At 39.5% G+C, this 24,677-nt stretch overlaps 1 protein-coding gene across 1 annotated transcript; it reads right to left on the reverse strand.

The window, feature by feature from the left end:
- Positions 1–390: 390 nt before the first annotated feature.
- On the reverse strand, positions 391–24,543 carry PAXBP1 (PAX3 and PAX7 binding protein 1). The gene is made up of 18 exons (XM_058833592.1): positions 23,949–24,543; positions 23,058–23,186; positions 21,296–21,472; positions 19,984–20,205; positions 19,318–19,421; positions 18,731–18,951; positions 17,604–17,793; positions 13,483–13,606; positions 11,468–11,567; positions 10,892–11,007; positions 8,312–8,511; positions 6,792–6,936; positions 6,519–6,640; positions 5,821–5,897; positions 5,490–5,556; positions 3,838–3,984; positions 3,305–3,459; positions 391–2,140 (listed from the first exon to the last, which is right to left on the reverse strand). The coding sequence occupies exons 1-18, from the start codon at positions 24,406–24,408 to the stop codon at positions 2,023–2,025; spliced, it is 2,874 nt and encodes a 957-aa protein (XP_058689575.1). The 5' UTR covers positions 24,409–24,543; the 3' UTR covers positions 391–2,022.
- Positions 24,544–24,677: the final 134 nt, after the last annotated feature.

The raw sequence follows: 24,677 nt of genomic DNA on the forward strand, positions 1-24,677 counted from the left end.
CTCACACTGGGAAGCCAAGTAAGGCTGTCTTGATTTAGGAATGGTACTTCCCAGATTCACTGCTCCCACTGAAACCACTCTAAACTATGAGCCACTTGCTGCTCACTTCTCCCCCTCCCCAAGGCAGGAGATTTGGGGTCACAAAAGGCAAAGATCATGGGATTGAGATAGGAACAATTTACTAGAGAACAGCAACAAGAGAAAAAAAAACAGTAACAGGAACGGTATCAATAACAAAAAGAACTGCAACCACTCCCTCAGCTCCAACTGACACTTACCTGTCACTCCCTGCCCTTGTCCAAGGTCCCTCTCCAGCTCTCACAGGCTCCTTTCAGATCCTCTTCAAGATACTTAAATCCAGTAACACAGAAAGATCAAATCTGTCACTATTAAATCATGCAACTACAATGGTATTTCAAATATTTAAACTATGATTTATGTAGGTATGTGAATTTGTGTTTATCCTATTGTGTTCACTCCAGAAACCCAGCTTTGAAAGGTTGGGGTTTTTTTGACATCTTGGAATAGACAACCAGAACTGGCACCCACATCATTTCCTTCACTTCCTTCCTAAAGGAACAAAGCTTACCAAGTTGCACTGCAACAACTCCTGACAGATGAGTTTATTGAAACAATTTTTAAAAGCAGGTATTTCTGAGTGTGCTCCATCAATCCCAGCTGTTAAAAAAAACAACTATCCCGTGTCCCAAGGAAGCGTGCATGTTACAAATGGTATGTGTTTAATATACTCATTTATACCACATGACATAAGCATAAATACTATTCAGTATGAATATTAATTGCTGCAGTTACCCTAAAGAAAGAGTTGGGCACACATGGAGAATAGCTCTTAGCCCAAGGCTATTACAGCTGTCCATCCACCTTGGACCCCAAAATCAAGTCACTGTTCTCATGTCTGACTCAAGTCAGTGTTCTCAAGTATCTTAACAGATTTTTCAAGTGGTTTTTTGCTTACACTTAAATGCTTTGGGTTTTTTAGGACTATACTTAGATGATATTTAGTGGGATGTGTAACATTTGAATATTTGCTACAATATAAATACTTTAAAGGTTTTTTCACCTTCATTTTGTTCCATATCTTCAGCTACTCTAATCTGAAGAAATAGGTTCCATGAATGACATTACAAAAAGAAACCAAAATCCAAAGCAAACAAACAAACAAACAAACCCAACCCCCACCTTGCCTCCAAAAATACTGGTGCAACTTAAGTAACTTAGAAAATGAAGGAGGGTACAGAATTCATAGGTAAACCATTAGTCCTACAAAATGATAGGTGTTTGAGCTTAGGAAGTGCCACCATCTCATGAACAATAATCACAAATTCTCAGTGTTTGCCTGTATAAAAAAACCAAAATTTGACCATTTATGCAGATCTTTCTTTTGAAGAATGGTTGTAGAAGTTCCATATTCTGAATGCAAATCACTTTTTAGTTACTCCACTTGGAGTGCACAGATGCTTTTTAAAGGTCAGGATCCACTTCAATGTGTCCCTACTCTTCAACTTGTGACTTTTCACATACTTGAATCTTTTACCACCCCTTTTGACCAATAATATGATCATTTTATTGTCAAAATAAGTATTTTTTAGCAAATGAAAAGCTTGTTGCAACAGTACAACATCTCTATATCCAGTGTGAAAGCAACATGGTGGTATAAATATATGCATACATTGTATTACACAGAATCTATTCTATACATTCCAGTTAACCATGGAACAATTAACAGGAGTAGATGACCACTGATTAAGGGCACAAAGTATTTTTGTGAACAAGATTTTGAGAAACCTGAGGGAAAATCTGGTTTCTAGAAAGATGACAACCTTGGGATTCCATTTTTGTTTTCAATGAAGTCAATGATTTTATTTTTAAGGATGCTGTATATAAGAATGCACTTTGTATTAAAACAAAGATCAATACTTTACAGTTTAAGAAACTTTACATATGTACATAAATTACACATCAGGAATGGTTTTAAAGCTCAAATTGAGTGGTGGTAAAAGTCTATTTTCCTTCTATTAGAATCTTGAACTCTTTTACATTGTGATCATTTGCAACAGTAATGGCATGATCCAGGGCTCGGATACTTGCTAGAAGCTTTATGATCTGCTTGATGTGCTCCCTAAAAAAGAGGCAGGAGAGGTCAATACAGAAACAGAACAATCAATGACATGGATTAATTTTCCAACAGAAGACTACATTATGAATGCATATATTTCATATTCCTGTTGCAGATTTATTACATTTGCTTAGTAACTGTAAAGGCAACAGATTTTTAAATGCTGGGAAAAAACAGAAGACAGAAATCAAAATATAACCTGCTATGAAAACAGGATAATTAGATTTTTCTCTTGCAATAAAATTTTTTACCAAGTCATCATTTCACCTGGTGAAGAAAGTTCTTTCTTTTAAATTTAGAAACACACCACCAAAAGAGAGCTCAAAAACTTAAATGAACTTCAATCCCAAACTATTACACTAAAACACAGGACTGTGCCAGCACTGGTTCATTCTTGTGCTGTTGCTGTTCCCTTAGCATGTCAGGTTACTTGGCCAGCAGTAATATGTCTAACACAAACTTTTAGTTAAGCTGATCATAGGATCCAAGTAAAATTACTCTTGCATCTCAGGCAAAAGAGGTTCATCTAGTTGGTTGTGTAAACAGTCAGAACTTTTGAACTGTTTGCAGTTTAGAAGCCTCTATGCAGGACTTAGCAACAGGCTCACAAAGTGAAACACTCCAAACTTGGTAGCTTCAAAATTTGGCAGAATCATAGAATTCTTTGGGTTGGAAGGCACCTTAAAGCTTATCTCAGTCCAACACCCTGCTATGGACAGGGACACATTCCAGCAGGCCAGGTTGCTCAGAGCTCCATCCAACACGGCCTTTGAGCATTTCTAGGGACAGGAAGCTTCTCTGGGCAACCTGTGCCAGGGCCACCTTCACAGCCAAGAATTCTGTCCCCAATATCTAACAAATATCTCCTCCATTAGGCTTAAAGCCACCCTCCCTTGTCCTGACAGTATCTGCTCATATAAAAAGTATTTCTCCCTGCTTTTTATAAATCCCCTTAAGAATCCAGGACACTTGGCAGTAGTGCAAAATATATTTTTCAGTATTTCCAGAAGTTGCTATTTTCAGACACCTTAAAAATATCCATTTCTAACATGTGAATTCAATGAAGTTTCCAAAGGCAGACAGCAGGACGGAGAGAGTAACCCATGTTTGCTTGCACCTGAAAAATAAATCAAAGAACTGCAACTGCTTTTACTCAAAATAAGTTACCTTGCATTTCTCTTCTCTACATCAGAGGAACCAATGCTGTTTCTGTAAATTGTATCAGCCAGGTGAACAAGGTATCTACAGAAGTTTTCTAGCTGGGAAATAGTCTTGTCTCCTGTTAGATTAGTGAACCACTGCTTAGGGAAGCAAGCAATTACCTATGAAAAACAGGAAAAAGGAAGTTAAACACAATGTAACAAAATTTTTAAAAGCTGTGTAACATAACTTGTGAAGTCTGCCTAGGAAGACTGCAGGACAAGGCCCAATGGAGTGAAAATTAGAAAACTACAAAAAACCCCACACCAAATCTAAGCAGCAAAGCACTGAAACCCTCAGTATACCTAATCCATCTACAGGCATGAGCCAGAGAAGGTTCTTTCTTTAGTCTGTATACTAAAAAAAAAATAAAATCCGTTTTTCACAGACTACAGCTTTTGAGGAATCAAAGCCAAGATTTCATAAGCAATGTCAAGTTTCAACTATATATTCCTTTCACTTGAAATCCATTACTTTAAACATTGCTTGATTTTACTTACACTTTGAGCTTTCTTAATGCTGTCCTCTCCATACTCTGAGTTTTGAAAAGCCATAAGAATGTATCTATTTAGCAATCCATCTATGGACAGCTCCTGCAGAGTTTTGTTTGAAAGGATTCCATACCACTGGAGAAAGTTTCCCAATAACTAAAAATACAACACAGGGAAAATAACTTCTCTAAAATGTACTGAAACCAGAGAGTTGATCAAACACATCAAACATTTTGAAATATTTTAAATGTTTTGCAAACCTATTTGGAATACAGTCTCCCTTGCTGCTGCAATTTAAATAGAAAATTCCAGAGAAGAGTTCTGTCTGTGTGATCATGGAAAGCAGTTGTCCAATCAACATCAGCCCCTACATTTCTGTTTATCTGGGAGTTAATTTTCTTCACAGTCTTTTATTGGAAATAAACTATGACATCCACAGCTTTGAGTACCCCCATTCCCCAAAGTAGTATATTTTATTCTGACAAGCACAAGGATATAAAAAAACCTGAGTAAGCCAAGTGACCCCATAACATTCAGTTGAAATAATGGTCCTTCCACTTGACAATCTTCTGACTACAAAACCAATTAGACTGGAAAAGACCTCTGAGATCAAGTCCACTCTTAGACCAAACACCACCCTGTCAACTCAACCAGAATACGGAATGCCACATCCACCTCTGTAAACATCTCCAGGGATGTCGTCAGGCTCCATTTCCATGGTTAATTATCCTTTCTGTGAAAAAATTCTTCCTGATGTCCATCCTGAAACTCTCCTGGCACAGCTTGAAGACATTCCCCCTCACCCTGTCTCTGGCTGCCTGGGAGCAGAGTCAAGACTCCACCTGGCCCTGCCCCACTGTCAGGCAGTGATAAGGTGTCCCTGTCCCACTTCCCGCCTCCTCTTCTCCAGGCTAAACAACCCCAACTCCCTCAGCTGCTCCTAGGACTTTCCCTCTAGACCATTCCCAGCTCTGTTCCCATCTCTGGACATGCTGCAGCCCCTCAATGTCCTTCCTGAATTGAGGAGCCCAGAGCTAGACACAGCATTTGAGGTGTGGCCTCAGCAGTGCCAAGCAGAGAGGGAGTCACTCCCTGGTCCTTCTGGACACAGCACTGCTGGTAAAAGTGCCCTTGACCGTCTTGCCCATCTGGGCACACCTGGCTCACCTTCAGCTTCTGCTGATCTGCACCCTCAGGGCCTTTCCTGCCCAGCAGCTTTCCAGCCACTCTGCCCTGCAGGCTGCAGCTCTGTACCATGGACAAAGTGTACGCAGCACTTGGCCTTGCTGACCCTCACCCCACGGGCCCCATCAATCCAGGTGTCCCTGCAGAGCCTTCCTGTCCTCCAGCAGATCAACACTCCTGCCCAACTTGGTGTCGTCCACAAATTTACTGAGGGTGCACTTGATCCCCTCATCCAGATCATCAGTAGGGCTATAAAACAGGACTGGGCCCAAAATTGAGCCCTGGAGGACACCATCAGTGACTGGACACACCATGAAGAGGGCACAGTGCATTATCAAAGACTAAGAATCTGGAGTTGGAGTTTTTGCAAATTAAGTTGAAGCAGTTTCCATCTACCATTTCCCACAAATTTGAGGAGGATTTTATTGCTACACTGTCTTAAACCAAAGATCTATCCGATGTATTTACTGACTTACCTTAACAGAGGACCAAAACTGACGCTGGAAAAACAAATATGGACCAGAGTTCTTGTTTTCTAAGATGCTGGAAAGTAAGAAATTTCTTTAATGAGCAACCAAGACTAAACCTCTGTCTTTAATTTGCTGGCTTTTTCCTTCCAACACACAGTACATTTCCATAAATATTCCCTTTCATCCTTGTTGTCTTTGCTAAATGCTCCCAGAAGGATGACAAAAGATCTCCTCTACCCAGGCACTGAAACACACTGGGAAAAACCCCTCATAAGTATGGACAGAACACAGTGACTTACTAAGAAAGGTCTAACACGGTAGTTGAAAGTAAACTTACTTTTTTGGATACAAGGGCATGAATACATCATCATCTAGTGTTCTCCTCATTCTTAGCAACAACGCCTTTAAAAGCATCTGAAACAGGTAATTTTTTTTTTTAATGTCCAAGGCACTGCTTAGTAGCTAAACACTCAGAAACTGGTTTTTAAAGCAACAAAGAACACTTGTGACCATAACAGTAAACATACATACATACATATTTGACCACACAAATTAACCATCTTAAAGAAGTCTGTAATAATTAACAGAGCTGAAATTTGACATTTAAAATTTTTGAAATTGAATTTTTTGAGATTTGAATTTTTTTAATTTTTCAATTAAAACCTGAACTTTTAATACCAGTTCCTGGATTCACAGAAGGCACATAAAACAATCCAGTTTGTAGGCAATACATTTGAAAAGGCTACAAAGACCTAAAAAAGAAAAGCCTGAGTATTTGTAGGCAACCCTTACAGCAAAACTGGAGACCAACAGGTCTTAGAACATCTGGTGTATCTTTTTATCTCTAGTATCTGTTTTGGAGAAGCTCCACTGAATTTCTTCTTTTAATTTATCATTATCATACTTTACTCCCCACAAACAGGCCACAGAACACCAAATAATTAAAAAATTATTTTTCTTGGTGTATTTCCCAACATAAGGTATTAAAAATGTATTCAAATTCTTTAATTTATGCAACATATTTAAGAAACTTACTTGTGTATTTTTGTTTTCTGCATTCACCACTGAAGGATATCCATCTATTAGTTTCTGTACAATTGCTACCATTCTAGACGTCTGTGTAGTAGAAAAGGGATCCCAGATATTTTCAGAAATTACTGTAAGAGATTAAAGAATTACTCCACTTTACAAATACTCAAATACAAGTACAGAGACATCCATGCAATTATTTATGAAGTAGAAAAATCTGAAAGCACAAACAAGCATCAGACTCCACAACCCCTTCCCTCCCATTTTCTAAGCCTATACCTGTTAATTTAGGAAGAACAACTCTCTCTACAATGGTAGGCAACAGTGAAATATCAGCATCATCTTTCACCTGCTCCTGCTCTTCACAGCCATAAAACAGCAATGACTCAAACCACAGCATTGTTTCAAAATCTCGACACTTGCCCTAATAAAAAAAGAATTTGGGTTAGATTCCTAAACAAAGATTTTAAGTTACCACATAGAAAAAGTATTACGTATGCAAGTACGATACACTCACAAAAACAGCTTTTAAACACTCTGCCAAATGAACCAATTGATTCTACCAGCACAGCCCCTAGATGTAATGAAAAGAGAAAATGGCTGAAGCAAGATTGATTTTTTTAGCAGCTGCTGCCCCACAGATTTTAACTCCTACTTCCACCTGAGCCAAAAAAAGCCTACAGATTAGGGTACAAGTCAGAAGAACAGCTCAATTGTGCTGCATTATAAAATTATGCCTTCTGGATTTAAAGCCTCTCTTCATGAGCACCTTGTAATTTTTCTACCTTAACAAAATGCTTATCAGGATCAGTAACAGAGACTAATGAATACAGTTAGACTTGATCATTCTGTACCATGTCTCCAACTAACATAAGCTTTGTTTTGTCAACCTGAAAAACTCAGAGATGGCATGGCAGAAGAGAGAATGCACAAAGAATGTTTTAAATTTAATGAGGGCATCTTTCTTAGATTTTTCCTTGTTTTATTAATGAAGTCAAATTTCTCTGAAGAGGAGTCATGCCTTCCCCTCCTCTGCACTTGAAGAAGAGGTGACAGAAAATCCCCTTTTGCAGATATTCTCTTGCTGGTTAACGAAAAAAAGAGGCACTTCTGATAAAAGGAGGAACAGAGAGGGAGTCAAAAGCTACCTGAACTGTTTTTCCTGGTGGCATCACATGAAAGCATACATATGCAGGCTGGACAAGGAATGTGTGCCAGGGATACTCGGCTGCCACAGCGCTGTCCTGCTTTTCCCATGTTCCCTACATAATAACTGGGCAGTGAGTACTATGGGAAAGACTTGGAAATTGCCAGCCAGAATTCTACAGGGTATGGAGATGTAGCTGAGAGACAGATACATAACCTAGAGACACTAGGTTGTAATTCCACAAGCTTCATAGTTCCACTTCTAATAAAACAGCATTATCTAGAGTCAGAATTTTCTCTGAAGTATTTCAAAGACTAAATGCATATTCATAGAACCATACAATGATTTGGGTTGGAAGGGACCTTAATGATTACCTAGTTCCAACCCACTACCATAGGCAATTGCAGGCCTTTTGGTTGGCCACCTCCTGAGAAGGAACAGGCAGCATGCCAAAATAAACTCCAGTCTGCTAGGAACATGAAGGATCAACTAGTCCAGACACTCCCCAGAAAAACTTTGCCTCAAGACAGGTGCCCATTTGAAATTTCATCCCTAGAACACACATCAAAGGTGCAATTTATTTTGCTCTGCTGAAGTGTCAAAGAACCACCATGTAGCAGCTAACATAGAAGCTGCTTGCAGAGAAGCTTACCTCCAAAGGAGTCCAGGTAAGCAGCTGAAGTCTGATTAAAGGGTTAAACAACTTTGGTAAACAGAGGCCAATATAAGCATCCTTATAAGAAGCAAAGTACTTGGAGCGCCAAGCTTCAAACTGTGACTTAATGCAATCAATCGAGTAAAAGCTTTCCAAAACATCTTCGAAAACTTTGCTGGATTCTTTCAATATACGATCTAGCAAGGGAGAAAAGAAACAAGACGTTAATCACCTTGTAATGCCTCTTTCAAGACATTATTTGATGCTCACTGGCATAAGCCCATAAACAAAACCAAAAAAACCCTCCATCATCTTTAGATGTTCTGTTACTCCTGCCTCAAACACACAAAGCTATAAAAACAGGAGCACGTGAGTACTCTCAAATAGACTGTTTTATGGCAGGTCTTACTTTATATATTTCATGGAAGGATTTTAAGTTACCAGACGTAATTAGGATTGGTGACGTACTGGGCTGCGTTCAGAGTGGTTCTAACTTCAAAGCTGGCCTTGCTTTGCATGGGAGATTCAACCAGCTGATCTCCAGCCCCCTCCCAACTCTGATTATTCTACATCTTTGATAATCTAAGTGCAAATATAGGAGGTCATCTCAGATAAGCCAACTGAACTGGCACTTCAGACAGGGTGGGTCCTGGCAGAGACCATGCTAAAATGCTGTGCAGAACATGCCTGCTGGCACTGGGCTGTGATTACAATCCTCTAGCACCTTCTTTTCTATTTTTATTTTTTTATTTGCAGTACCAGTATTCTATGCAGTCCACACCTTTTCCTCTATATATTATTTTCCCTTCATCTTTTCTACTTCTCAGGGTTAGTTTCATTCTAATCAGTTGTATTTGCCACAGCTGCAGTTGTAAATGTTTGGTTACAGTAGTAACCCTTACACAACGAGCACAACTAGCACACACAGCAGGCAGAGACAGGGCCGAGGGAACAGGAGATTAGGTCATATAACCACACTTTTCATATTGGGCTTAAGAAAAACCACTACATATAAAGTCAGTAGGTGCAAAGTGCACTCCTCTGTTCCACTGCTGTTCCTGGACTAACATCACAGCTACAAACAATAGCAGAAAAGCTCTACAAACACTGTGCCTATTCAGAAACTGAAAAAAATTTCTACAAAATGCTTTTGCACGCATAAACTGCCAAGTTACCAAGTGCAATTCAGCCCCATTGAATCTAGATAATTTAATTTAGCTAAGTTTATTTATAGCACCAAACAACCCCGACCACTTCTTCTGTTTATCCAAGACCCTTTCCTGTATGCAGAAAACCAGTGTAATCATAAAATTGCAGTAAATCAGCCAGTGACTAAAGGTGTGCAAACTGCACTTCCAAAGGACCTAGCAGGTAGACAGGTCATCTAATTGCTTTCTAATACGTTCATACTTTGGGTCTCTACAACCACCTACAGCAATGACTTTGCCATTTATTGCCTTCCCTGTGGGAAATGACCTCTTTATTTTAAACCTATCCTATCACTTAATTTCATGGTCCCTAGCTCTCATACTGTGAAAAGTCAATATTGTTCTCCTACTTGAAGAGACCAAAACCAATCAATCCCTCCTCAAATGCAACACAAGCAATTCTAGGTATACGATCGTTACTGCTTTCCTCCTCCTCACTTCTAACCTAATTCTCTTTAAATCAGAGCAAACATTAATTGTACCACGAGATTTTTCTGCAATGTTTGCATTTAACATTGTTTCCTATCATTTGCAAACTTTGCCAGGCTGCAACAAGACTCTACAAAACTTTTGTCACTGCATTTCTAGAAGCTTATTCACAACTCCACTACATACTTGTCATGAACCAAAAAAAGATTTTTAAAGCACTGAGGTTCTCAAACTTTCACAAGTAAGATAAACACATATTTCAAGAATGATAAATTATTTTACAAATTGGAAGGAAGACTTACTGATGGTCCAAAACCTTACTGCTTGCCAGCAAAAGCAAGTTTGAATTAAATAAATAGAATCTCACTAAGGATGGGCTATCCAGTCAGCTGGTGATAGAGGCTATTCTGGTCACATTAATGATTCAGGAATCAAAAGTTCCCAAACTCCTTCCAAAATATGATGAAGTATATAAATAGGGCTGCATTTGGATCAATTCTTTTTCCTGTCAAATATCTGGTACTTTGTTATATAAGAGAACTGGGATTTTTCAACCCGGAGAAGTTTCAGGGTAACTTAACTGTGGCCTTAGAGTACCTGAAGGCAGCCTGCAGGATGGAGAGGGACTATTTACAAGGGCCTGAAGTACCAGGACAAGGGGGAAGGCTTCCCACTGACAGAAGGCAAGGTTAGATGGGATATTGGGAAGAAACTCTCCCCTGTGAGGGTGGTGAGGCCCTGGCACAGGTTGCTCAGGGAAACTGTGACTGCCCCATGCCTGGAAGTGCTCAAGGCCAAGTTGGATGGGGCTTGGAGCAACCTGGTCTAGTGGAAGGCGTTCCTGCCCATGGCAGGGGGTTGGAACTGGGTGGGCTTTAAGCTCCCTTCCAACCCAGACCATGCTGTGATTCTGTGATAAAGCCTGAGTAGCTTTTCTAACCTCGCTCCAAGTTGAAGTTTGTGATATCTGTTGAAGTTTCCTCGTCATCACTGGAAAGGCCTTCAAGGTGATCTGCCATCTTCCCAGTTTGCTCTCTTGCTTGTCTACGGCGAGCTCTGGAAAGGAGATGCAGTATAAACCAGCTATAGTAAAGAGAGAGAAACCAGCTGTTTTCCCCACCTGTACAATGAATACACCCACTCAGGCTTGTCCTTTTAGTTCTAGGAAAGTCAAGCTGAAAAAAACTTTTACTACGTCACCACCTCAAGCATTCCATTATGCTGCTGCCTCAAACAATGAAAAGAAAGAAAACCAGCAGAGACCATACAGCTGTGGAATGTATTTACTTTGCTTTCTTTTAGTGATTTGCAATCAGTATCATGGAATGTTTTGTACACTTGCATGGTAGTCTGAGATGTATAAGAATATCCCTGCGCAGCATACCAGCTGAAGGGTTTTCTTCCCTTTGCAGGGAAGAAGCAAACATTGCCACTCATGTTAGTATGTCACAGAGGACAGCTGTACCTTGCAAGCAGACAAAGACTCCTAAAGGAGAAAAGAAATCTCATTCTCTACCTTCTAGCCTCTCTTTCTGCAGTTCGACGCTTGACTTGTTCTTGATAGATCACTCTGTCTCGCCCAAAAGAATCAAGATTTGGTGCCATCAGTGCTTTATCTGTAAAATTACATCAATGAAAATTAAAATGTTTATTTATGATTCTATAAATGTGCTGTAGGCAGTTTCATAAGAGCCTTTTACCCACTTTTAAACTAAATGCAATTTGAAATAGAAAGCTGAAGTATAAAAAAAGAAAAAAAAACAAAACAAAACAATGCCCCCCAGAAGCCTGAATTCACGATGTCTAGAGATTATAACAGAAAGCAGTGGAGTTTGGAAAAATTTCCAGTTAAATGTCAAATAGTCCCTGTACTTCCCTCTTATTTCTCTCACAACAGCACTGAACTACATAAAAGTCAACAGTTTTAACAGAAATAGCTGAAATGAAGTGTCCAAGAAAAAAGTGCTCCTTAGATAAACACATTCACCACATAATTTTTGAGAAGAAAACTAGCAAAAAAAAGCAGACAAGAGTGACTGGGGAATATACATTATTTCAGAGCTCTAGTCACAGTGTTTCTAAGTTTTTTTGCTTTAGATTGCCAAAAGTTTAAAACAAATCAAAATCTACAGAAAGATAAACCATCTTCCCTCCTCTTTTCAAGCTCCGCTTATCTATGCTCCTGGCTATAGAAAACAACACAGCTAGAACAGCAGCCACTGCTCAAGTCCACCATTAAAGTTTAAACATTAACATGTAAACATGTAAGCCTACCCAAACTTCAGGAATAAATTTACATGTTCTGACAAAATGTCTTTACAAATTCATCATTTAAAGTATTAATGCTGATCTATGTCAGCATTCCAATTCAATACCTGAACTCCTAAGAGCCTTATCTAAACTTCTAGATACTGAATAAAATCTCTATAAAACCCAACCTCAGCACTAAGAACTATTCCCATCCTATCATTAAATTTCATTACAAAAGAATCCATTCTAAGCTTTTAGGAAATAGGTTTCTAGTTCTCACAGCAGCATTTTCATGATAAAACTGCAAGGCCATCTGATGCCTGGAACTCCAAATAACAGTTCTAGAAAGAATATGTATGCTAACCACTCTATAAAGGAACGACCAACTCTGACACCCTAACACTTCATCATCTTCAGTGAGCTGTAGCTAATGGTATTAACAAGATTTCATCTGAAAACTGTGGCAGAACAGGGAAATGGCATTGATTATAGAATTTTACAGCAACAGGACAGAAAGCCATTTTTAAAAATGGGAAACTCTATGAAGCATAAAGAGGACTCCTATTAATAGGATTTCATCCATTGATTTAATAGGCTGAATAAAACCTCCTCCAAGAAACATAGACTTCCATCCAAGTTAACATTTATGCTTTTGTAGTTTTACATACTGAAGTGTAATCACCATAAGAAACCCCCTCAGTGAGAATTTCCCATCCACAAATTCACAGTAAGCAGGAAGTTTAACTAGGTATTCTTAAACTGTATTTCATACAGAGTTACAGTATTAGTCTGATTAGTCTTCCGGTTCTTTAATTTACCAGTTAAGTATCTGAAATCAAATACTTATACTGGCTACAAAACAGAACATCAGACAGAAGTCCAGCCCAGTGCTTTGTGGCTTTATACAGTTAACTGTATATGTTAAAGAACATTTATAGATTCAGGAAGGTTAAAATAAATTTTTTAAAAGTCCTGATATAAGAAGAAAATGGGGAGTCACATACTACCACTACTCCCACAGCCACCATGCATATATTTTTAGTGCTAGGAAGGAGAAAATTTAGTTAAGAGAAACAGAAACGAGAGATTAAGTCAGAGTTACAGTGGTTTAGAGTTTAAAACAAAACAGAGAACTTTCATCTAAACTTGCTTCTACTAATATCAAGAGTAAGAATAAACTTTAATAAGACAGTCATACATTAAACATTTACATTTCAATTAAGTCATACTATGTAAACAAGGTTGTTTAATGAATAATAAAAACCTTCAAGATGGACTGACTTGAATGGCTTGAAAACTCCGAAGATTCATCTTTAATATCATCTTGTCGTCTTTGGACAAGGCGGGAAGCTCGCTGTTTGTACAGCTGGTGCATTGCAGATTCAAGTTCGTTAATCAGAGGCACCTGTAAAAATACAACACACCACGTAATACCCGGATCCTGAGCTGCTCAGCTTCTGGGGTCCCAGTCTATTCCGGAGCAAAATGCTGTCACTGTGCTCCCAGCAGCACAAAGTCCTGGCTTTTTACTCATTTGTATCATTTGCACCAGGAAATAGTTCAAGGTGTGAAAAATGCATACATTTAACATTGGCAGCTTTCAATCAGAAAAAGAACATTCTGAAAGCAACTTCCATGGCTTGAATGAGTCTACACAGACAGACATCCTATTTAGAGAGTGCAATATTCTTTCCAGTACTCTTGCGTTCCCTAGCCAGTGTGTAATGTGTTGCATAAAGGTCTGCAATTCTCAGATGTTGATTGTTTCCCATCTACCTTTAAACAAGAATGTAGAAGTATTCTATACTTTGGTGAGAAAATAAGCTAACTGTACACAGTGAAAAAACTACCCATCAGTCTATCCTACTGAAGCCAGCAGCTACTGCTTTGCTCTAACTCTTCACCGCATATGCTGAAATATTACTGAAATGAAATCAAACCCTGCATAAGGGCGTTATGCCAACAGGTAATTCAAGTAAGTCAAATACTCCTCTAGCTTATCACTAAAATTAAAATAGTACAATTTGAACAAGTTATGCATTAAGTATAACCTTGAATTAATCAGGTAGATCAGGTCAGACCTATCACTTTTTTTTTTTCCTTAATGAACTATTTTAGTAGCATCTCTAACAAAAATAGATATTATGACAGCCAGGAATTTCCTGACATTATATAGCAAGCTCACTGCTCTTTTTTTTTTTTTTCTGGGACAAGTTAAAATTAGATCATTATAAATATTTAAATGCAAACCAGAAGTTTTCACAATCTCTTAATGTGGAAAGGCAAGTCCTTTTGGTGCGAACACTTAAGCCATGTCCTCCTTACCTCTGAGACGTATGCTTACTCCACAGTCTTCCAGTCTTTTATATTTCATTGCTGCCTACCATCCAGGATTATGGTTTTTTTTCAAACAAAATATAAAATCAGAATTTGTTTCCTGATGTATTTTAGAATGAGATTCAGCAGCTATTAAAGAACCTCCTTCAGTAAAATGTAAAATTCTGAGTTTATAGTTACAGGGCCATTTCAGCTCGCTGAGACTGACACACACACCAGAGAAGAAAAAGAAAATAGCTTTGTGGGATAAACTAGGCTCCAGGGATTAAAATGAAAGCAGCTCTGCACCACCTCAATACACATGCAACTTTCTTTTGGAGAAAAGAGTAGAGAGAAAGAAGGAGGGAATAAACTTCCAAGTGCTGGAAGTTTATATTCAGAATTTGAGACCGTTTTGAAAACAGAAATAATAGTTTAAAAAGAATAGTTTTACTGCAGTTTACCATAGAAAATACAGTTTCTTCTCTTAAGCACGAAGAGGAAATTCTAAGATTGAAAAGTTAAATGAAAATTTTTCAAAGCATCTCTAGTGTTTTTTTCTGTAATTTTCTCAGGATTAAAAAAGAACCCTAGTAATGTATTCAGATATATGAATCCAGTCAAAATATTTCCCATTTAGAATACAAGAGACTTAGCAGCCCTTATTCTTCTTTAATCAATACTGTGGTTAATGAGTGGCTCATAATTTCACTGACTGCTATAAAGTTACAGTCCTCATTCCCTGTTTTATTTAGTCAGTACCTTAAATTCAGTGTTTTCAAGGGGATTTTTTTGTTCACTTTCCCTGTATACAGTGGAAGAGGAAAAGCAGAAAGGTCTCCAAACATTTAGATCACAAGAAAAATCCTGACACACAGAGCATGTTTTGGTAATTCACTTTTGCGGGTAAAGTAACAACTCATCTACTTATGCTTTCAAAGGTATGCCCAGAACAATTCAATCTTTCTGTATCCACTGTATGTTCCTACTTTCAAAATGTAGAAGTGTCATTGCGACTCACCAGCCTTCTCAGAAAGCAATTTTGACAGTAATTACTTCTGAAGGAAGTCATGCAGCGATCTTCCACTCTACTGGTTGTCTTATTTATGGGGGAAAAAAGGGTATTACACAGGATTTGACCTTTCTAGTGCTTGTTTCTAAAATTTGTGTAATAGCTATCTTGTCATACTCTCTGCTGAACCTTAAGAATGAGCAAAGTGACCCTAACATTCATATTTAAAGATATGTTTTCATATATGTATGTATATACACATATGGTATTTATTATTACACATACATATACACATATCCTCATGTATATTATAATAACTACATACATTATAAATAATAATAACACTTTAAATAGAAACAGTCAGGGCCACAGGTTCTACAAAAAAGCTGAAGGTAATTTATAATTTATCTGCACTCAAAAGATAAGAACAATTTACTGTCTTCCTGCATTTCATTTAAATAAAAACTGATACTGATTTTATTACTTGATTTTGTCCCCTTCCAACACCTTCTTTTTAGAAAACTTTTCAGTGTCTTGTGGGTTACTGGTTCTGAATCTGATGGTACTTTTGTCATGCTGAAAGCACTGAATTCCAAACCACATTATCTGGACAAACAATATAAAAATAAATTAAATGCTCCTGTTAGACTGCATCACCTGCTGCTTTTGCAACTCGCTTCACATACAAGCACAGCAGCAGCCTCCACCTGAAACCAGCAAAACCCTGTGAATGCCCCTAAGAAGCCTGAGATGATAAAAGCCACATTTTAAGAATATTTGAACAAGACCACTTATGCTATCAAGGAGAACCTCCAGACATGGTTTATAGTTATCACAAAAGTAATTTAACAAAAGGTCTTTAGAAAGGTCTTTAACAAAAGGTCTTTAGAAAGAAAATACTGAATAGAGACTTCAGAAATAAAAATTTATCTCAGAGTAATAATGTAAAAACTTATCTTTAGTAGGAATTCAGCCATCTGGGTAACCAGCACTGCCAGAGCTGCTTAGAAAAGTACCTTTATTAAATAATCTTCAACAGCTAATGCTAATACTGACTCAGGAATATGGCTTCCTAAGTGAGCAATCAATTGCAACTAATCAGTTACACTAATCAATCAGCTGGGTGAATTAACTGTCCCACACTTCCTGGGTTTGTTCATGACATAGTTATGTTCACTTTTACAGGACAAAGACTGGACTGGACTCTCCCAATTCTACTAATAATGGACAATTAATGTCTAGCACCCAAAGTGTTTTTCCATTCCTCTCCCAAAGCTAATGGGCTAGGCAAGCAGTAGCTTAAAACTACGCAGCTATTCTGACAAGATACTGAGAAATTAATATACTACTACTGTATTTAAGTCAGAAGACAAGGAAGAAATAGCCAATACACTGCTAACTGAATTCTACAGCTTCTGTGTGCCTAATTAATATATATATATATTCATGAGTTTCTACTATATTTACAACAAAGTAAGTAATCAAAGCACAGTGCATAATAAAAGAAAAAATACTAAGTCTTTGACTTAGAGTTGCATGAAAGTATTACACTACATGAAAGAAATATATTTTTAAGTCTGGGTGTCTTTGAACAGCTATGCTAGTTTTAAAACTTCTCTCCTTCAGACTCCAGAGCAATACCAAGAAACATCTGCAGGAGGAAGTTTATAATAAGAAAGAAAATACAAGTCCCAGCTATTGTGTACCCCAAGCATTCCAGAAAGTAGCAATGTCATAATTCAGCCCTCACTTTTGCTAACCTGATATCCAACACAAGTAAAAGGAGTATCTGAGAAAGTTGAAATGCCAGAGCATCTACCAAAATCCTGAAGACATAAAATCTGCAAGTTTTTAGACAATCTAAAGTCAGTGAGCTGGGAGGAGAGACTTATGATAATCAGTTTAGCATGGTAAAAAGTTTTTTTCAATCCTCAAATAACCAAACCTTTTGAAGAATATGCTCTCAAAGGACTTTTTTTCAAAATCAGAGGGAGAAGTGGTGTTTGGCATGTAATAAGAGACCTTTTTTTTTTTTTTTTTTTTTTTAAAGAGATTAATGTTTTTGCATCCTTACCTTTTCACTGAAACACTCAAGCAAGTCTTGGACATACCCTCGCATTTCTTGCAAAAACTTATACCGTTCACCAATACCCCCAGAAGACCCTTCTAATCTTTCAATTGCCTTGGTAGAGTCCTCTTGGCTTTGCTGGTGTTTCTCATATTGCTGCCGATTAGCTTTGTGAATTTCTTTCATAGAGTCCAACCTGAAGGGCAATGGATAAATAGTAAATTTACATCCAAAAGTCTATTTCAGACCATTGAGACATCAAACAGACAGTACAGTGCAAGTACTGAGCCAATATACGGGAAATTTTGCAAAGACATTCTCGACCTTTGATTTGTCACCTTCTCCCCTCTCTTCATGAACTGCAAGGCTAATGATTGGAACTCAATTGCTAGACTATGCTGTAGTGCACTGCACTGGCCACTCCTACAAGCTTTTACAGGAGTTGATAGCACAAAGAATAGTGCAAGGCTATCCCTAATGAAAAGCTGGCTGGACAGCTTGGGGGTGGATGGGAACTACAGCTTACACAAAGCATTCTTTTTCCTCTACTGACTTGACTCATTGTCAAAGGCTGCAACACTACAAGGCATACAAACCAGTTTCAAAGACATGTGAAGTACAAGCTGTTTGTTACATATGATTTCTCATTTCAATTGTGTTGTTCATTCCGTACCTTCTGTGTACCTGACAAGCAGATTACAGTGTTTAAGCCAAAAAATCCCTGTATACACTAGAAATTAAATTCTTTATCTACTGAAGGGAAAATATCTGATTCACAGTTTAAAGGAATGCAGCTTGATAAGCTAAACACCTCACTGGCCTTTCATTTCTTCACTATAAGACTGTGCAGTGTCCAGAAGATGCAACTCAGACCTCTCTTCAACAAGATCAATGGCCTCATATTTAAAGTTTCACTTCCAGAGAAGCAATCCAAGGAGACTCGAACAAAGTGTCAATGTCATCTTCACTTTGAGCTTTTTTGCCTTTTTTTTTTTTTTTGTTTTTTTAAATGGATGAGCCAGTCAGTACTTTTCCAGCGATGAAACTCTGTGTTTGCTCACCGAGACTAAGACACCTGAGGAACAGAAACCTAGGGTACAGGTCTTTAAGTCTAAAAAGATGGTCTGTCCTACCTGTCTTTAAGCTGTTTCTTTACCAAATCAATAGTAACAGGAGTCATCTCATTACTGGGAGTTTTGAAAGGAACTGTATTATCTGTTTTTTGAGACTTGTTTTCTGATGATCCATAGGCAGCATAGGTGTATGGAATGCCGTATGATGAACCGTAAGACAGTGTCTGGTAAGTGTTCTGGTAGTACACATTATTCACTTCTGCAGGCTGACTTGGTTGAACCTAGTGGCAGAGGAAATGCAATTGTAGTATATTAGGCTTTAAAGAAAGGGGAAACTTACTTTTTTACACATCTGAAATCGAAGTGAAAAATGTAAGCAAATACGGTTACAAAATGTAATTATCAAGGGGATTTAAGCATCCAATATCTAAGGTAGAAGAAACAAATGCCCACAAGAAGGTAAATGGACAAATTCTTAGTATCAATACTATTCTAAATACTTATACTATTTCTCTTTAAAGAGCACCAAAATTTACAGACATAATTTCTCAAATGAAACAGCCTCCTATAAACTAATCAAGTTTGTAAAGGATTTAGCCAATACTTGCAGAAGCAAATCAAAAAAGAGTGCACAATTATATACATGCCTGGGGTATGTTGATTCCTTTTCGTATCTGCTCTTGCTCCCATCTACTGAGCTCTTCATCTTGCTCCCCTGCCACTAGTGCTTCATCATCGCTTCCTTCAATACCTTCATACAAGTACAAAAAAGAATATAATGTATTCATGATTGTAAGGGTCAGGAATTCAAAAACCTGAAACCATGCCTCAGCGAGAAAATCTCACAGTATCTTCCTTTCCTTTTCATGAGGAATTAAGGACACTGGCCTGTGAATTATTAGCACAGGGGTTCCACTTGAAAGATCCAATGGGAAAATTTGCAATTCACTGCTGGTAAAATGGTAAAATCCTCTAACATCTAACTCTTTTTCCAAAAGGATATTTTACCTGCTTGACAGCAAGAATTCTGTATCAAACCTTTTTTTTCACAACTATATACTTCTTAAAAACAGAGTACAGGAAAAACAAGAACTGATCCTTAGTGTAAGTTTCTATCACAGTCAGCAGTGCACAGGAACATAGTTTTGTGCTCAGGATTTTACAAACATATTCCATTATGTAGTACTTTTCCTCAGAAATGTTATGCAACTCCAGATTGTTTGAAAAACATGTTGTTTAAAATGCTGAATAGGAGCACTCACAGTGAAAACAGTGTGAATATTTATCAGCTGACCTTCCAAAAAAGGGTTTACCTATTTCCTCAGCAATCTTTTGCCTTTGGGATTTTTCCTTCACCGTAAAAACTATCCTCCTCTTCTCGTCATCATCTTCATCATCACTGGCATCATTTTCATCTTCTCGAACAAGGCGGCTTTTACCTGGTTCACTGTCAACGGGGGTAAAGTCTCCAAGTTCACGAGCCATTTGACGCTTTTTCCTAGCGGCATGAATAAAAGCAGCATCTGGAATTTCTCCTAAAGACAGATGTGTCCACTGTTAAACAACCACTTTAACAAAACAGGTGTTACAATTTCTTATTGCTTATCTCTGTCACTGCACCAAATCATCTCTGCACACAGGAAAAAAATGTGAGGGGAAACAAATCCACACTCACAGAAAATATCTGCAAGCAACTTAGATGCTAAACATGTCAACTTTCTGACCAGAAACCCTCAAAGTTGGGATCGTCACAGAAAGTCTGGCTCTGCTTCCAGCAGCTCATGTCATAAGAGCAGAACCCTGATGCTCCTATGAGAAATATTCCTAAAGAAGAGGAAGCCCTTTACAGGAGCTGACTATTGCAAAGGGAGAAAGAAAATGAGGTGTCACTTCCCATCCCAATATTGCTCCCAGCTCTTCTTATTTTGGGGGAATAAAAAGCATCAACAGTTTCAACAGTCAGTCATTGGTCAGAGATTAAGAGGACTCCAAATTAGACACAGTTAATATACAGAAGATTGTACAATCAAGGGGAAACATGAAAAGTGCCAGACCTAATTGAAAACTCTAAAATCTGCAGCACAAAATTTAATGCAACTTACATAAGTCTTATCAATCAACGTGTGGACCCAGGACACTCACTTTGTATTTGGGGAACAGACTACCATAATTAGCAAACTAGTTTTAAAAATATTTTCCTAGAGTGATTTCTCTGGCTTCAGGGCCTGACTAGAACATCAGTATACAAAACAGGATAGGAGAATATTTCAGACACCTTGCAGACCCATAACTGAAACATTTGAACTAAAGAAGAGATTTTAACTGAAAGCAGTTAAATCTCATGTGAAGTCACCTATTCCAAATCTAGATATTCTTTCAGTTTGTCATCTATTTGAGAGACAAATTTCTGCTTCTGACATCAGGATGAAGCATTCTGTAGCAAAACATATTCTCTCATAAGGCTTGTAAAACTGTAAAACTGAACACCTTTAAAAAATAGCAGTTTCTATAATTCTCAGATGCTAAACTGTTGGAAACTATTTCCTAATCTCTCTCACACATTAGTCTGCTGTAACCATTGGCTAAATCACTTGGTAATTTATCAAACATATTACAAAAACCAACCTGGGCGGAGAACATTTAGTGATGACAGAGCACTTGAAAAAGCACCTCCTGCTTTTGGTTTTTCTTCTTCCTTCTCACTTTCAACTTCCATTTCTTCTTCACCATGCTCACTGTTTGCAGTCCCATCTTCTTGGCCTATATCTTTATTCTGTCCTGTCTTTTCTAGTGGTGCTTCAACTGGTAAGACAGCAAAGTCCACGTTTTACTCCTTTTATAAAGATCACTCAGAAGTATTTTTTAAGATACAACAATCAAAAGTGAAAATCAAATGAAAATGTTAAATAATAATTTTACTGTTTGAGATCTAGGAAAACACACTTTCTTAATTGTGATTAAATCACTGATATATTCTCAAAACAAAATGTGACAAGGCAGGCCCCAGCAACTACTAAACATTCTCCATATTGTTAAGTATTAAGAAAGTGGGCAAACTCAACTTTGTGCCACCTTGTCAAAGTCTCTTACATATGCAATGAGAAAGCACTGCCTGTGTTACACCAAATCCTTCCACAAGAACCAGCTGATTTCCAAAGAACCCTTCATTTTCCTCTCAGGCTACAACCTATATAGGTGGGTAACATACAGATACAGGCAGCAAGTACAAATAATATGTAAAAAAATGCATGTTAATGCATCCAGCTACTCAATCCAAGCTGCACCTATCTGACGTTTCAGACTCAAGCACTTGTTTAGAGAATCCAGGCTTCTCTCTCAGTAGCAGCCTCGAAGTCTTTGAACTATAGCCACATGAATTAGAGAGAGCAAAACAAACAGTAATGAAACATTGCCCACACAGCCATGTGCAAAATGCAATGTTTTAAGGGTCTTTGTGACAGAAGCAAGAATCCAGGTTTTCACAGATGACCTAAACGTTAGCCACAGAAATGATAATTTCTGGTTTTGCTCATGCCCCATGTCACTGCATAGGCAATTTAAAGGATTCTAATAAGAATCTGTGGGTTTTCTAAATGCAGGCAAAACCTTTAAAAATAATTTAATTAAATTTAAGAATTTTAAAATATTTCCTGCATGGGACCATGTTCAATCCCCATGTGCTTCTCTAGATCATTGCAATCTTTAGATCATAAGCCTCCCAGCTCGAGCTAGTAGCATTATATAATCCAAGTCGAAACTTAAGTGGAAAAGCAACCACTACACTTTACCAATAAGCTCAAATTCCCAAAACCCAATAGTACAATGAAACTGAGGTCCCAGGCTCTACTTCAAGCTCTCAAGGACTGTATATTGTTAACAGATCCTTTTGCTCCAACACTTTCAGTCTGTTATCTACTCAAAGGTTCAAGTCCTGAAACATGCAGCTCTTGAACAATTAATAACAAAGACCACCACTCTGCTCACCCCAACAATCTTCCTTTTCAAAGAAAATGCATTACAAGGGCACATTCTGTCAGACAAGCACCAGAAACATTTTCAAACTAATGTAATTCCTTCCTAATTCAATAAGTAACTCATCTGTCATAAACACAGGTGCAGTTCAGAATATTGATGTCTATCTGACAACCATATAACAGACCTGAGAAGTTACATCCTTCTGTGTTAATTTCTACATGAGAATCAAAGAACTCTCGACCAACTGCAGAACAGCATTCCTAAGGCTCAAGTAACACATTTCATCTGTGCTTTACTTCAGCTCTAAATGGGAAATCCTCTAGAAGACTAACGATCCATCTTGAAAACAAGAAATTAAATTACAGTACTTAAGCTCTTCCACTACAAAAGTTACTATTAGTTTTGCAGTTACCATCTGTTGGAAAATTGACCTCTGTTCTAACTTTTGATTTTTCAAGATCTTCTTTGTATTCTTTCTTCAACTGTTTTACAATCTTTTTGCTGTAACTTGATTTCTTCACTTTGAAAACTTCTTCAGTTTCTTTAAAAGAGAAATTGGATAACATTACATTCATTAGATCTCTCAAGCATACTTACTTGCTAAATCTCTTAATTTTGTACCTGGAACTTCACAAATTGCCATTAACAAACATTGTAGGGTCTTTTCAGAGTCTATAGTCAAAGTCTTACTCTACGCTTTCAGTATTTCCATCAAGATTTCAAATCACGAGTCTGGGAAACCAAGTTTCAGTGATTTCAAGAGAATTCCTTCCAAGACGACTCAAAACTATACGAATTGTTCGGACAACAGGCAGTGAGTCCGAGGTGACCCGTGAACACCAGCCACATCAGAGTAAAACAAACTCGACACAAAGCCACAGGACACATGCTCCTCAGCCAGTGCTGCTGGCTCCAGGGGGAGACTACGGGCTGCACCTACTCCCGCACAAACCTGCGGGCTACCCAGGGGCAGTGAACGCAGCACAGGTGGTGCACCAGCAACGCAGAAGCAGAGGCAATTTGAACCCCTACATCACAACTAAGCCCGCTGGGAGCATGATGGCTCCGCAGGAGCCAGGTCGGGCCGGGGAAGGCGCGGGCATCCCTGGCTGCCCGTACCGTGCCTTCAGGGCTCGCCCCCTCTTACGTGATCCCACATCACCCCACGCCACACGGGGGAACTGCCTTAAGAAATAAATATTGATCCCAACTCTCTTGGAGGGCCGGGGGGAGGCTGAGCAACTCCAGGTCCCTTCCACTCCCGCAAGAAGCTACCCAAAAGCCAGGCAACGACCCGCCTCACCCTCCTCCTCGTCCTGGAAACTAAGCAGGCTGGCCCTCGGCACCTCTTTGTTCTCCCGCGAACGCTTCTTCTCCTTGGGGCGCCCGGCCGCCGGCAGCCCATTGCCCTGCTGGGGCTGCGGCGGCGGCGGAGGAGGGCGCAGGACAGCGGGCGCCGGCAGAACCCCCAGGCCCGCTCGGTCGCTTCCCATCAAGCCCAGCCCCAAGCCGAGAGCCGCGCCGTAGCTCGCTGCACAGGCGAAGGCCGCGGGGCTGCCGGGCAGGGAGAGGGGCACGCAGCCGGCGGGCAGCGGCAGGAGCCCGGCGCCCGACGCCAGCGGCATGGCGGCCTCGCTGGGCCCTTCCCCCGCCGCCCCGACAGCCGGCGCCGGCTCCTGAGGCGGCTCCTCGTCGCGCTCCTCATCCTCCTCCTCCGAGTCATTCCGCTTCCGCACATTCACCCTCCGCGCCTTGCGGAACATCCCGCCGGGCACCGACCGGCCTCCCCGCCAGGCCCCGGTGCCGCCCGCTCCAGCCGCCCCGCGCCGCGGCCCAGGCCCGGCCCCGCGAGCATGGCACCGCCGCCCGCAGCGCCCCCTGCCGCCGGCTCCACTACCGACGGGCGGAGGACGCGGCACTGCGCCTGCGCGCCCGAGAGCGCGCGGAGCGGGCTCGAGCGGCCCGGCCCGCCCCCGCTTACCCCCTCACGGCCGCCGCCATCTTGCGTCGGGAGAGCAGCGCGAGCCGGGCG

This window comes from Poecile atricapillus, chromosome 1 (genome assembly GCF_030490865.1).
Source record: "Poecile atricapillus isolate bPoeAtr1 chromosome 1, bPoeAtr1.hap1, whole genome shotgun sequence".
NCBI classification, from domain to species: Eukaryota; Metazoa; Chordata; class Aves; order Passeriformes; family Paridae; genus Poecile; species Poecile atricapillus.